The 15,784-nt window shown below is 44.7% G+C and overlaps 2 protein-coding genes across 4 annotated transcripts in view; both read left to right on the top strand.

Moving 5' to 3' along the window:
- Ston1 (stonin 1) overlaps positions 1-1,150 on the top strand; it is a 43,993-nt gene extending 42,843 nt beyond the window's left edge. For all 3 annotated transcript variants that reach the window (XM_036171007.1, XM_036171008.1, XM_036171009.1), the window contains exon 4: positions 688-1,150. In XM_036171007.1, the coding sequence (XP_036026900.1) occupies positions 688-762 (75 nt within the window). In that variant the 3' untranslated portion in view covers positions 763-1,150. The remainder of the gene's footprint in view (positions 1-687) is intronic.
- A 437-nt stretch (positions 1,151-1,587) lies between these two features.
- The window catches only part of Gtf2a1l (general transcription factor IIA subunit 1 like), a 75,519-nt gene continuing 61,322 nt past the window's right edge, over positions 1,588-15,784 (top strand). Inside the window, exon 1 of the mRNA XM_036170501.1 lies at positions 1,588-1,660. Within this exon, the coding sequence (XP_036026394.1) occupies positions 1,588-1,660 (73 nt within the window). The remainder of the gene's footprint in view (positions 1,661-15,784) is intronic.

The following is a 15,784-nucleotide window of genomic DNA, read 5'->3' as shown; positions in this document are numbered from 1 at the left end:
CTTGGTTCAAGTGACGGTTTCTAGATCCCAGGTGGGGCCTGGCAGGAAATGCTCAATTTGCCCCTTAAGAATCAGTCAGTCAGTCAGTCAGTCAGTAAGTCTGCCTGTATGTCTTTCTCCCTTTCTCTCTTCTCTTTCCAATGATATTCGACAAGGGAAAAGCTCAGTGGTAAGTCATGATAACTTAGTGGCCACCACTGACATCTGGATGTGTGGATGCACTGATTTCTTTCCCTACTGATAAAGTTAGTGAGGGGCAGCTGGTACGCTGTGCCCTCCCTTCTTCCCCAAAGCTGCCCCCCAAGCTCCAGCAGCCAGGAACTGTACTCCAGAAGAAATTGGGTCAGCCTGTTCCAGTGACGGGGAAATTCAGTCCCCTAAGGACCGCTGAATGTCTCTCTGTAGGACCGTTCCTATGGCAGTTTCCCAGAGCATGGCAGATTGAAAATAAAAATGGCAACAAAAGCTATGATTTCAGAGAGCTTCAGCTTTGATTCTAGAAGGAAGGATTTGGGGGCTTGGTTCCCACAAAACAAGAGTGCCTCACCACTGAGCTGCAGTGGATCCGTGGACGGGCTGCGTCTGTGTCCACAGGGTGAGGCGGTTAGTGAACCATCAGGTGTAGACAGTGCCAAGAGCTACTGCCTGTCTTGTCTCTAACACCGCCAGTGCTGTTTCCTCTAACAGGTTGAAATCGAAAAGAAGTGGATCCGGATAGATGGAGAAGACCCAGATAAAGCCGGTGGCTGTGTGACTCAGTAGATGATGATGCCCCTCAGGTCAACCCGCAGCTGGGGCAGGAAGTTCTGGTACAGTATGGTGGGACTGAGTTCTGAGATCCAGCAGTGAGTCTGGAGAAATGTATGCTGCAAAGCAGGCCGTCCGCATGTCACTCCTCTGATAAACTTTTGCTCTGGGGAATATGAGTGGGAATGTGTCCGTGACTTGTGCCGGTCACGTCTTGTTGAAAGGCAGAGGTGCTGTTAACTGAGGTGAGACCTGCTGGCCAGTTTGCCTGAAGACTATTTGGGTTTGGATTACCCAGTGACTTTGTTTGTAATCTGGGTTGTGTGATTCCCCATCTCTTCTTGCTTGGTGGTTTGCATGAGACTGGCCCCCATAGGCTCACATGTCTGAATGCTTAGTCACGGGCAGCAGAACTGTTTGAAAGGATTACAAGGACTAGGAGGTGTGGCCTGATTGGAGTAGGTGTGGCCTTGTTGGAGGAAGTGTTTCACTGTGTGGTGGGCTTTGATGTTTCAAAAGCCATGCCAGGTCCAGTCTCTCTCTCTGCCTATGGATAAGGATGTAGTTCTCAGCTACTGCTCCAGCATCACGAGTACCCTCAAGCTCCTACCATGCTCCTGCCAAGATGATAATGTACTAACCCTCTGAAAACATAAGCAAGCCAGTAAGCAGCACTCCTCCATGGCCTCTGCATCAGCTCCTGCCTCCAAGTTCCTGCTCTGTTTGCGTTCCTGTCCTGACTTCCTTCCATGATGAACAGTGATGTGGAAGTGTAAGCCAAACGGACCCCTTCCTCTCCAGCTTGGTCATGGTGTTTCATCGCCAGCTGGGACTGTTGGCATGTGGACCACCAAGAAAGGCAACCGAAGGAGACAGGACCCCAAGTACGTGCTCAGCCCTGAGATGCAGTTAGGTGAGGAAGGATGAGGAAGGCATGGGTCGAAACGGAGATTTGGATGTACCTGTGATTTTGAGTTATTTATGCTCCTGTCTTGTGACAATATTGGGGAGTCATCCTCGGCAGCATTTGTTACCCTTGCTGTGGAGTCATTTTCAAAGTGTCATGTGGGATTTATGATCCAAAGAAATTATTTCCATTGATATACATATTTTGGAATGAGTCCCTACAATATGGTGCCTTTTGATTGGGGGCGGGGGTGGCGGGATTCCTTTCAAAATGAGATCAGAGTCACTGGACATAAATTAAAATATTTATTTACATTAAAGATGAACTTTTAAAGTTCATGAATATGGTTTTCCAAAAATAGCAATGCTAGGACTGTGTTTAGCAACAGTGTTTCCTGAAATCAACCCAACTCTCTTGTTAGAAGCTAAGCCCTGGACTCTCTTGTTAGAAGGCTCAGCCCTGGACTCTCTTGTCAGAAGGCTCAGCCCTGGACTCTCTTGTTAGAAGGCTCAGCCCTGGACTCTCTTGTTAGAAGGCTCAGCCCTGGACTCTCTTGTTAGAAGGCTCAGCCCTGGACTCTCTTGTTAGAAGGCTCAGCCCTGGACTCTCTGTTAGAAGGCTCAGCCCTGGACTCTCTTGTTAGAAGCTAAGCCCTGGACTCTCTTGTTAGAAGCTAAGCCCTGGACTCTCTTGTTAGAAGCTAAGCCCTGGACTCTCTTGTTAGAAGGCTCAGCCCTGGACTCTCTTGTTAGAAGCTAAGCCCTGGACTCTCTTGTTAGAAGGCTTAGCCCTGGACTCTCTTGTCAGAAGGCTCAGCCCTGGACTCTCTTGTTAGAAGGCTCAGCCCTGGACTCTCTTGTTAGAAGGCTCAGCCCTGGACTCTCTTGTTAGAAGGCTCAGCCCTGGACTCTCTTGTTAGAAGGCTCAGCCCTGGACTCTCTGTTAGAAGGCTCAGCCCTGGACTCTCTTGTTAGAAGCTAAGCCCTGGACTCTCTTGTTAGAAGCTAAGCCCTGGACTCTCTTGTTAGAAGCTAAGCCCTGGACTCTCTTGTTAGAAGGCTCAGCCCTGGACTCTCTTGCCGGAAGGCTCAGCCGTGGCCTGATTCTGTGCGCTGGTACTGCCACTCTTCCGGTTCATTCAAATTCTGCTTCATTGAGACTGTTTCTTGGACTGGAGAGATGGCCCAGCCATTCAAGGCTAGGCTCACAACCAAAAGTATGAGAGTGTTTCTTCAGAAGATATGCCAAGTCAAAGACACTGTATGGTTCTAGCTGTATTTCTACAAGGTGATGGTTGACTCTTCTGAGTGGGAGGAATGTGTCTAGGGAGACGGCAATGGTATTAGCAGCTAGAACTCTGTCTGGCATTTCCTTTAGTACTTACCATGACAAGTCAGAACCCTAAAACTTAAAAAAATCAATGTTCTGAGGAATTTTTTTTTGTCTGAAAAACAGAGTGTTAACATGCACTCGATCCATGTAAAGCCTTATCCGAGACTGGAGGCTTTCTTCCTCACTCTCTAGGTTTGTTTTGAGTCAAAAAGTGATGTGCAGCTGTTCTAAACCACATTTCCTTGTTGGCCTACAGAAGTTATTTCATGCATTTATCTTGTGTTACGTTCATTTTCATCTATTCAGATAGATTAAAACAAACATTCATGGTGGCTTGTATCAATCAGATTTTATTGTTCTTCTTTTACTGTGGAGGCACAGCAAATAACAGTCAATGTAGAAACGGATTATAGCGCTGTATTTTAACTCCGTGGGATTCGTCACTCACAATGTTTGCTCGAGGCTCATGGCTGGTGGTCACGAGCACGTGTTCTATAGCAATCACACCATCGTTCCTTGTCTTCTGGAGTAGGCCCACTTTCCCTTCCGTCTGTTCTGGACAAATATGGAGACCAGCAAGTAGTGATGCTGGAAAAGAGGTGGGTTAATCTCACCTTTTTCTCTGAGGTGTTTTTATGGTCTCTTGCCCATAAAGAACTCCCAGTGGATGCAAATGAACTTAATGCATATTCATATCACAAAAGAAATCCAACAAATGGTCCAAGGCATTTCTCTTCCCACCTTGAAGGCTGGCTAGTGTGTGTGGGTCACACAGCTGGGGTCTTTAAGTCACAAGCCACCCAGACCTCAGGACCATCTCAGGCTTCAGGAACAGAAGACTGCCAGAAGCCCTAACTGAGTTTCTGGAGCAATGTTGATAGCATTAACAGCGGGTGCAGCGGCACAGTTGTTAATTTGCACATCTATCAAGGACCTTAGATATCCATTACTTAGTGTTAAGTTCACATTAGGGATGAGAGGCTTTTTTTAAATATAGTTCTTCTGACCTTAGAAATGGCTGGAGGTCAAATGTGACTCCTGAGTTCTGTGTGAAAATTTACCAGGGCATTTAGATGGTGTAAGAAGTAAAATCTCTTCCAGGAGGCCAACAGTGATCTTCCAAAGCCCTTGCTTCTAAAGGAGGCTGGGAGGGAATTCAAGAAGAAACACTTTAAAAAAATTTTTTTTAATTTAACTTTTCTACGAGGTTGAGCACTTTGGAGTCTGTGGCCAATGTCAAGGACACCTTCAGGTTATATAACTGGTCCTTCTGCCTTCACTGGCCTGGTCTGTTCATCTAGCCAGCAGGGGCCACAGTAACTGTGCTAATAAATTCATGAGGTGATCATGACATGATCAGTTGTGCAGGTCTGAGCTCAGGAACACTTCCTATGTAGGTGGCAACTGTTAATCAATTACCAAAGATGAATGCTGTGCTCTCCAGCCCGCCTTTAGGTCTGGTGTGGATGTCAGAGAACTACAGAACCTTCATTCGGAGCTGTGTTTATGGTCTAGCCCTTTCTTTACAAACTTACTTGGATGGTTTTCTTTAACAATGACTGTTATTTTTTACTCAAAATATGACTTTTGTGACCTGTCATTACAAATACACAACAAACTGAACTTTAATAATCATGTAACAAAGTACTTTGTAGATTACCTATTGATTTTTATAAAATTAAAGATGTATTTCAAATGGTTCTTACTGTGCTGTGGACTTTTATCTTCTGCAAGGCCTGGGGCTTTTTTTTTTTTTTTTTTTTTTTTTAAGTTGTGAAAACAATTTCAATAACCTTAAACAATTGACTCTCTGTCAGATATATGCACATAACCTCACTATTATGGAGTCCCTCGACGTGACATCTTGGTATAGCCTAGAAAATGAATATCAACCAAGTCTTTTGGGTTACACTATAATAGCCTAGTCAAAAAGTGACTTATTTTGTTATTTGTGTGTGTGTGTGTGTGTGTGTGTGTGTGTGTGCATATTTGAGCATATAAGTGCAATGCCTGCAGGGGCCAGAAAGAATGCTGGATCCCCAGCAGCTGAAGTTACAGGCAGTTATGAGCCTCTGGACATGGGGGCTCGGGAACTGAATTCAGGTACTCTGAAAGAACAGTATGGATTCTTAAATGCTGGGTCATCTCTCTAGTCCCAAGAATGATTTTTTTTTTTTGTTTTAAAGATGACATAATCAGGACACATAAAGATATGGAACTGAACTGAATGCCTCCTCCCCGAGGACTGACTTTCATGGTACTAGGGGATATCCTGCTAGCTTCCAAAGGAGGGATGTAACCAGCAGTTCTACCCAGCTATGATGCCTAGGAATGAGATGAGCAAGCAGCATGGGACAGTGGCCCTAAGGGTGCAGTAGAGACATGCATACCAACCGCTCTCGCTCTCTAATTGGACTTAACATCTGTTCAATAAGAGGGAAACCATGCCTGGTACTGGAATCCTAGCTAAATATTTAGTGCTGGTGAAGTCATGGATATTGGAGGAGAACCTATATATAACCACTGCTTTACTGAACCAAAATAATCCCTAATGACAATCTAAGTATTTGTCTCTGTCTTACTCAGTGTTCTCTTGCTATGAAGAGACACCATGACCACTACAACTCTTATAGAAGAAAGCATTTATTGGGGCTGGCTTATAGTTTCAGAGGTTTAGCCCATTTTCATCATGGCAGGCAGCATAGTGGTGCTGGAGAGGTAGCTGAGAATTCTCCATGCAGATTGGCAGGCAGCAGGAAAAGAGAGAGAGACAGAGAGAGAGCCTCTAAGCCTGGCTTGAGCTTCTGAAACCTCAAAGCCCACCCCTGGTGACACACTTCCTCCAACAAGGCCACACCTCCTAATCCTTTCAAATAGTGCCACTCCCTGTGCATTCAAATATATGAGCCTATGGAGGCCATTCTTATTCAAACCATGGCAGATAAGTGTAGTCCAAACCCCTCATCAAGGAAACTTCTCTTTGCAATAGATGGAGACCACTATAAAAAACCATAATCAATCAAAATGCAGAGCTGTGGAGTCGAGTCCCAAGGGATAGATAAATCTACAGAAATATCCTACGCCTGAGGCTCAGGGAACCTTACAGAATTGGAGGCAGAGAGACTGTAAGAGCCAGACACCAGGGAGTTTGCTGTGAAATCGTTTCCTAGTAACATTGACGCTATCTATACCCGTCAAGTCTCCCCAACATGACGGCCCAAACATGAGCTAAACAAAGATGGCACCAATAGACACACCAAAGTGGACGGGGAAAAGCCCATGAGGCCTCAGCCCTAGCTAAAGAACTACAGGCAACTGAGGAAGGCTGGTAATGGAGGCATGGCTTCCCCAGAGAAGAATATACCAATTGGTTATCTAGTACCCAATGATCAGCACTAAAAATATACAGACAGGTAAGGTAGAATTATGCTGATGGGGCAGATTACATTTAGTGATGTGTATTCATATACATTATACAAGCAGTAACAATGGAAAAAGAAGCAATGGACTTGAAAAAGCAAGGGTGATATGGGATGGTTTGGAGGAGGAAAATACGATTATAGTATACTCTCAAAGAAAGTAAAGAAAAAACAAGGATGATATAATCATGGCACATAAGGATCTGAAACCAGCATATGAACAAGATTTTATTCTATCTGACTCATTATCTACTGAGGGAACCTCTGAGATGTGTTATAAATGGCTTCAAGAAGCATCAAAGAACAGAGACACACATAACTAAAAAAAAACTTCTGAAATGAAGTCATGAACATGCTAGAACAATGGTTCTCAACCTGTGGGTCACGGCCTTTTAGGGGTTGTCAAATGACCCTTTCACAGGGGTCGAATATCAGATATCCTTTATATCGGCAATTTACATTATTATTCATAAGTGTCTTAGGGTTTCTGTTGCTGCGACTAAACACCATGACCGAAAAGCAAGTTGGGGAGGAAAGGGTTTATTTCAGCTTACACTTCCACATTGCTGTTCATCACTGAAGGAAGTCAGGACAGGAACTCAAACAGGGAAGGATCCTGGAGGCAGGAGCTGATGCAGAGGTCATGGAAGGGTGCTGCTTACTGACTTGCTTCTCATGGCTTGCTCAGCCTGCTTTCTTATAGAACCCAGGACCACCAGCCCAGGGATGGCACCATTCACCATTAGGCCCTCCCCATTGATCACTAATTGAGAAAATGCTTACAGCTGGATCTCATGGAGGTATCTCCTCAACTGAGACTCCTTCCCCTGATGACTCTAGCTTGTGTCAAGTTGACACAAAACCAGACATTACAATAACAGTATCAAAATTTCAGATGTTAAGTAGCAAAGAAAATAATTTTTATGAGGGTTGAAGAGATGGCTCAGAAGTTAAGAGCACTGCCTGCTCTTGCAGAGGTCCTGAGATCAATGCCCAGCAACCACCTGGTGGCTCACAACCATCTGTAATGAGATCTGGTGCCCTCTTCTGGCCTGCAGGGATACATGCTGTATACATAATAAATAAATCTAAGGAAACAAAAGAAGCTGGTCTTCCCACTTTATATTAAAAAAAAAGAAAATAATTTTATGGTTAGGGGTGTCTTAGTTAGGGTTTCTATTGCTCTGAAAAGACATCATGACCATGGCAACTCTTATAATGGAAAACATTTAATTGAGGTGGCTTGCTTATGGTTCAGAGGTTCAGTCCATTATCATCATGGTGAGACATGGTGGCATGCAGGCAGACATGGTGCTGGAGAAGGAGCTGAGAGTTCTACCTCTTGTGCAGGCAATAGGAAGTGGTCTTAGATACTGGGCAGTATTTTGAGCATATATGAGACCTTGAAGCCCACTTCCACAGTGACACACTTTCTCCAGTAAGACCACACTACTCCAACAAATCCACACCTCCTAATGGTGCCACTCCCTGTGAGATTATGGGGGCCAATCACATTCAAACACCCATGGAGGTGGGGGTCACCACAACATGAGGAACTATATTAAAGGGTCGCAGTGTTAGGAAGGTTGAGAACCTCTGTGACTGATGCTCCGAGCTACCACTGGACAATGGTCAATAATTTCTCCAACCCAAACACAATTAATTTGCATTTCTGTGGACAAGGATCATGTTCATTATCATCAGTTTTCTTCAACTTAGAGACTTGATAAACAATTCTGAGACAAGCTGTGCTAGTTATTTTTTTATTTTTATTTTTTGTCAACTTGACATGAGCTGGAGTCATCTGAGAAAAGGAAGCCTTTATTGAGAAAATGCCTCCATATGACTGGGCTGGAGGCAAATCTGGGGACATTTTCTTGAATAACTCATGTGGGAGCACCTAGACCATGGTGGGTGGTGCCACTCCTGGGCAAGTGATCTTGGGTTATATAAACAAATCAAGCTGAGCAAACAATGGAGAGCAAGTCAGTAAGCAGCACCCCTCTGCATCGGCTCCAGTCTCTAGGTTCCTGCCTTGACTTCCTGTCCTGACTTCCCTGGATGATGACTGTGGCTGGGAAGGGTCAGGTAATTAAACCTGTTCCTCCTCAAGTTGATTTTAGTCTGTCACAGCACTAGAAACCAAAAGTGTTGACGGTTTCAGTGAACCAGCTGGAGTTTTTCTTTTCTTTCTTTTTTTCTGAGACAGGGTTTCTCTGTGTTACAGCCCTAGCTGTCATGGAACAGGCTGGCCTTGAACTCACAGACATCTACTTGCTTCTGCCTCCTAAGCACTAGAATTAAAAGCATGTGCCACCACACCCAGCTAAACATTTTTTCTTTTTAAGAATTAAAAAATTACATTCTGGGGGTTGGGATTTAGCTCAGTAGTAGAGTGCTTGCCTAGCAAGCTCAAGGCCCTGGGTTTGGTCCTCAGCTCCAACAATAACAACAACAAAAAAAAAAAAAAAAAAAAAGAAAAAAATTACATTCTATCTATCTGTCTGTCTGCCTGCCTATCTACCTATCTGTCTGTCTGTCTGTCTGTCTATCTATCTATCTACCTATCTATCTTCTTCTTTCTTTCCTCCCTCCCTCCCTTCCTACCCTCCCCTCCCCACTCCCCGGTATCCAAGCGATTGAACTCAGGTTGTCAGGCGTCAAGGCCTTTAATTGTAGGAGTGTCTTTCATGCTCTACCAATTTTTTGACAATACGACAGACTTTGTCCACAGAATAGAATCGTACAATGTTGTAATGTATAAATAATGTGTATTTAAAACAAAACAAAGTGGTTAAAGTTTAGGAAACCACTGTTACACAACTGCTACAGAGATCACTCTGGATAAGGTGTGAGAAATGAGTGGGGTGTGGGTAGGCCATGACAGACTTGAGGGCAACTCAGTGCTGATTTAAAGCCGACAGGAGGGGAAAGGCTCCCCATCCCTTATCAGAAAGTAGGCATTTGTTGAATTCAGTTTTCATTTACTTGTTAAGGCTGCTATCAAAAACAGGAAATGAGGGATGGAGAGATGGTTCAGTGGATGAAGGTGCTTGCTGCCAAGCCTGATTACCCGAGGGTTTGTGTGTGTGTGTGTGTGTGTGTGTGTGTGTGTGTGTGTGTGTGTGTGCGCGCGCGCGCGCGCGCTCACGTGGGAAGGTTGAGATAAGTCTCACTGGCTCTAGCTGTCCTGGATCTCACAAGTAGATCAGGCAGAGATCCGCTTGTCTCTGCCTCCTGAGTGCTGGGATTAAAGATGTGCGCCACCATACCTGGCTGATTATCCAGTTTTATCCACAAGACCCACATGGGGAAAGAACCTACTGTCCTGAGCTGCCCTGGGACCACCATATGTGCACTGTGGCACACTCTCCTATAAAGAAGCAAGCAAGCAAGCAAAAACAAACAAACAAACAAACAAACAAAACAAAACCAGCCCCCCCCCAAAAAAAACAAAAACAAAACCCATAAAACCCCCATGAAAACAAAAAAAGACAAACAAAGAAACCCTCAAAAGCAAAATAACAGAAACTCCCCCAAACCCTACACCAGTCCTTCATAGGGACCAGCATTATTTTGGACACCCCTCGCTTTACTTAAATTGTTCTGAAGCAACAAAAGGACTGGGCGTCAGGAACTATCTATGTCTGTTCTCCATCAATCAGTTCCTGGGACCCTGTCAATCAGTTCTTCCCAGCTTATCTTCACCTAGTCTGTCTTGTTCTGTTTGTGTAGATGGACAGTCATATCTATGTCACGTGTCTACACCCTCCCCTTCCCCGGAAGTAGCTTTTCCATCCCAAGTCCCCTTCGGACTAACCTTAACCCAGGGAGCTAGTGTGGGGCCATGTGCATTTGGTGAGGTGTTGGCATTTACCGGCGTGGGTCATTCTGGGCGAACATGTCATGAACTTAACCTGACTATCTGCATATTTCCCTGGGTTTTATGAAACAAGAATGCTTTTCTTGTTATAATTAAATTAGTAAGTCCCTGCTATGTTCGGTGCTGAAATATGAATTTACCTATAATTTTTGGAATATTGGGGTGAAACCCAGGATCCGACACAAGTTGGTAAGTACTCTGCCTCAAATTATATCACCCTCAACCTGTAATTAATTTTTAATTTTTTTTTCTGGTTATGGAGCAAATAGTTGAGTTCCAAAATAAAAACCTGTTAGTATTGGTGTGCCTTTAAAATCACTGCTGTCCATGTTTTGAAGGATTAAAGCTGGAGGGAACGAAATGAAAGTCGCCATTCCCCTGTGAGGCTCGCCACTTACTCTCCAGCTATCGGCACCAGCGTGGTCTTCCAGACCTCAAGAGGAAATGCCGCCTTTACAGTAACGCGAAAGTGTGTTGACCGGTACCTAAGAAACTGTCTTTGTTCTAGCCACAACCGCTAAGTCCAAAACTGTTATCTACAGTACACACTGGAGACAGCAGGTGGCGCTGTCAGGCAAGCCGTAGCCACCCAGAGTCGGGAGCCGCGTCTGAGCTTGGTGCTTGTATTTTGATTAATAAAAGATCTTGAGGGCACTTTATAAGCATTTCAAAGCATTGTGAGTCCGGTGGAGCATAATTAAAATTAATGCAGTAGACAGTCTCTTTAAAGTATTTCTAATGCCGTGCCTAAAAATGCTGTTGAATCAATTTACACTTCCCAAAGATTTAAATACTACGCTTATCTCCAAACATTTCTAACTACTAAAGGGACAGAAAAATAGTGTCCTTTTTCTTCATTTTCAAACAAATGTTTTACAGTCAGTTATATGCTAAATCTTCCTACTTAAAAACACTTGTGAAATAGTCCATCAGTCATTTTTTATGCGTCTCAGGGCCGGAGCAAGCAAATGCATGCTCGCCAAGTACTCCATGCTACCTTGACTCAGGGGCGAGGCTTTGTTCTTCTAGTCCTTAGTAAGCTTTCTCCCACAAACAGAGACCTTCCTGGGTGGATGTAATCATTCCTTTATAAAGCGTATTTGAAATGCTTTCTTTCTAAAATTCTCCACATCATAAGTAAGCCTGTAAATGTAGCCGAGCCGTCCCTAAAGGTGTTCTCCACACAGTGAGGCCGAGAAAGGCTGCTGTGTCCAGGCGAGTGGCCTCAAAACGCTGTCATTGCAATTAGACGTCTGGATGGTCATTCAAAGGCTTGTCGGATTTATCATCTTGGGCCTGCATTTTCTTAGCTACTGGGGATAGGCAAAGACAAACAGAGAATTCTGCCGAGATACAACACGGGAGAAATCAGGCAATCAGCAGATAGCAACTCGTGATGATTGCTATGCAGAAAAATGAAGCAGGCCAAGGCGACAGAGAGTGGTGTAAGGAGGTTGCCATGACATCTTAGAAGAGATTTGAGAGAAACGGAGCCACCCGGATCCTGCAGGATAGCGAGAGCCCCGCAGAGGGCGCTGCAGGAGCGCGGACGCCGGGACGGAGCGCTTCTCACAACAGGTGCAGCTCCTGGGGTGGCGGGGACACCCCAGTGTGCTAGAGGAATGCGGAGCAGATCAGAGAGATCGCGAGTGGGCTGGGATGGAGGTGAGCTAGGGCTTTCTCGGGAGTTGTCAGAACTTCAGGCGTTGTTTGCTGTGCAGAGGTAACGAATGTTAAGATGCTCTGTGAAGAGGCTGCGTTGGCGATGCGGGGACTGTACATGTAGAAAGAGCAGTTACGAGGTTACTGAAATAACTCGAGATTTCTTAATTTGTTCCTGTGGTTTTCACAAAATACCTTAGGCTGTGTAATTGGTAAAGAATAGAGATTTATTTCTCATTGTTCCTTGGTTAGTCTGCTGGGGCTCCATCTTTAGGAACGGAATTAGTGTCCCTCGTGTCCTTTTAAAGACACTTGAAGGGGATTTTTCCCCCTCCTTCCGCTATGTAATTACATAGTAAGGAGGCGCTGTTGGTGAGGAAAGGTCCTATAACACAGCGCACATATCCCTTCCTGCCTTTTCATCTCTTCAGCTTGAAGGATGGATTTCAGGACATGAATTCCAGGACGACACAGACATTGGGCTCATAGCTGCAGGACTGAGGCAATGGTGATCAGGAGGTGATGGGACAGGGATAATGCTTAGATTCAGAACACATTCGAGCTATAGAAAGAACAGCATTTATTGATGTTTCGGATGTGGACTATGAAGGATAGACGGAAAAGGAAGATGATGCCTATGTTTCTGGCCTGAGCAACTCAAGAGTGGAGCCGTCTTGCATGGAGAAGGTGATTGGGGGGAGCATATTTGCAAGAGTAGGTAGCCAGGCAGAGACAGTGGGGGTTGGGGGAGAGAAGCTGCTGCTGTGTACTTCACCTCCTTTTGCTGTGTACCTAACCTTTGAGGTTAGCGACTTGACTCTGTAGGCTGGGAGTTAGATGGGAAGTAACCCAGGAAGCCAGAGCTGTATCTTGGTAGTTATGTCTTCTGACTGGGAAGACCCCCCTTGTGACTCCACATCCTTGAGACAACAGTTTGGTTCTTCCCACCATATCAGAAATTAAAGATGCCAGGATACTCTTTCAATGAGCACGCGTGTCCATCAAAGAGCATCCGGATAAGCATGGAAGGACATTTGATCCTGGGGCGTGCACAGTAGAGAGGGAGGAATCAAAGAGACAAAGGAGACAAAGACCTGAAGGAGGAACTTTACATCACCGGAGGCAGTAGCCCATATGAAGCCTAAAAAACCATAATGTAGAATCTAATGGACTGATTTATTTTTAGCCAACTAGTGTTTTGCTGTTGGTGTGTGTGCACCCATGGTTGCAGGCATGTGCATGTTATAATGTGATATACAGATCTGAGGATTACTTCAGATATTGGCCCCCAGCTTTCCACCCTGCTTGAGGCAAAGTCTCTTGTTTCCCACTGTGTACACCAAGCGAGCTGGCCTCCGAAGCTCAGAGCCTCTCCCGTCTCTGCCTTAAGTTTGAAATGCTTGCACCAGGCTTAGAGGCATTTACATTTCTGCCTCTGGCTTTTTTTTTTTTTCAAGCCTGGATTCTGGGGATCTAAACAGGCTGTCAGGCTTGCCCGGCAAGTGTGTTTACCTCCTGACCCATCTCTCCAGCCCCGACTTACTTATTCGCCATTATTGGATTTTATCTTACGGCCATAACTCGCGTTACATCCTTTGCCTCGCTTGTTGTTGGTGCTGAGTAGGAGAAGTGCCATGTCTCCTTGGAGCCCACGCCATCCACACCACGCACCACTCAAAGGTTAGAGCTTCGGGTTCGACAGCCTGCATTTCTTCGGAACTTTGATCGACTCTTGCGCATGGTGTTTCAGTCATTACAGTTTCAAAATCGTTTAGTCGCTGCTTCGAAATATTTCCCATTTTGTCCTTACATTTATTTCTTGATCAAGCTTAGTGGGGACAATGTCATGGCATGTTAGGCAGTAACCTTACTTTATGTTTTGTTATTAAATTCAAAGTAATGATGAAGTAGTCTGATGGATTTCAGGCTCCAGAATACATATAATTTCTTGCAGGATATGAAGACGTACAATATTTAACTTATAGTTTTTATTTTTTAATAGAATGTTTTTTTTGCCGACAATTGCATTCATGTAAACAATGTATCCTGGTTACAGCTGCACACAGCTCTCCCCTTCTACTCCCCTCCAGCTGGCCTCGAAACATCTTCTTACCTCCTTTATGTCCTTCCTCTGCCCCTCTTAGCCACTGAATCCTGTTGGTGCCGCCTGCTGTGAAGTCGACTGATTCCTTTGGTTTGTTCTTTTACACTACAGCTACAGTGAATTTATGAGTGCAGTGGCCACGTCCAGAACACAGCATTGCTGAGCACTGCGCCCTCGCTAGCTCTTAAATCCTCTCCACAACCCTTTCTGCAGTGTTCCCTCTTTGGCGGGACGACACCTTTGCCACAGGAGGCAGGGTTGACTGCAGAGTCTACCTGAATCAACTGGATGTGGACCAAGTGTGACTTTGTCTCCTTTTGAGCTTTCTAACTTCCCTCTGCAGGGAAAAGCTGATGGCTCTCAGCTCCTAGGCACCTGTAGTCCAGGGGTTGAGCTCAGCAGCTCGTACATAGGGTCTGATAACACTTGCAGGCTCTCAGAACAGCATAGTATCACTTGTAACAAATCATGGAAATATTTAGAGTCATTTCAAAGCTGTATAGCAAAAACAATTTGCTACTAAAATAGAACAAAAGCTAATTTAAAAATATTATAACTGGGGCTGGGGAGATGGTTCAATGCTTCAAATTCTTGTTCTGTATGTGTGAAAACTAGAGTTTGGATGCCCAGAACCCATGCACAAAGCTGTGCAGTAGCCCACCTGCAATCTCAGTACATACCTGCAATCAGAGCACACACCTGTAATCCCAGCTCACACCTGCAATCCCAGCTCACACCTGCAATCAGAGCACACACCTGCAATCCCAGCTCACACCTGCAATCTCAGCTCACACCTGCAATCTCAGCTCACACCTGCAATCTCAGCTCACACCTGCAGAGCACACACCTGTAATCCCAGCTCACACCTGCAATCCCAGCTCACACCTGCAATCCCAGCACACACCTGCCATCTTAGCACACAGAAGGCAGAGAAAAGGGATCCCCAGAGCCCCATAAAGTGAAAAAAATACTATCACTATAGTGCAGTAATGTATAAAGTGACCAAATAAAACTTAACGAAGAAAAATATGTTTTGCAATTCACAATCTATTTTACGCTTTCAAATTAATAAACCACAAATAAACACTCCATGAAGTCACAGAGAATGGCAGAATTGATGTACCCTAAGTTCCACTGCATCATGTTTATAATGTCTGTTTATTAGTCCAAGAACCATTAGTCCAATGGCTTAAGTCCAAGAATGTGTAGTGTCCAAGAGAATCAGGAAAACAGGAAGGAGAATGTGCGAGCCATTCCAGACCATTCCAGACTCCCTGAATGAACGTGTGTACTTGAGTCCTTGGTTACTAGGGTCTAGCTAGGGAACATGTGGATATTCATGTAAACACAAAAATTCCTAAATGCTAAGAAGATACACTTGTTCAGTCTTATGTGAGTTCTTAAAACTCCCTAGTAAGTACAGCAACCATTTAGAGTGGATGACAATAAGGAGATCAAGGAGGGGGTGATGGACATTTTGTGTATGTGTTGCTTAGAATCAAAAGCACATGGTGATGATCGATTGTGGACTGACTTTGAGTTGATTTATTACCATGTTTCAATTATCAACAGACCATCCATCCCACGATAGCCTGTGTCAGGGTTGAATGCCCACACTCCCATCCTTGGTGAATTTATGCATATTAACAGTGGCTCAGTGGTGAAAGGCAAATTAATGATGCAGAGAGAGAGAGAGAGAGAGAGAGAGAGAGAGAGAGAGAGAGAGAGAG

The sequence above is a fragment of the Onychomys torridus genome, chromosome 21 (genome assembly GCF_903995425.1).
Source record: "Onychomys torridus chromosome 21, mOncTor1.1, whole genome shotgun sequence".
In the NCBI taxonomy this organism is placed as follows: domain Eukaryota; kingdom Metazoa; phylum Chordata; class Mammalia; order Rodentia; family Cricetidae; genus Onychomys; species Onychomys torridus.
Note: the sequence above shows the minus strand (reverse complement) of the source record. Positions and strands in the feature narration are given on the sequence as shown.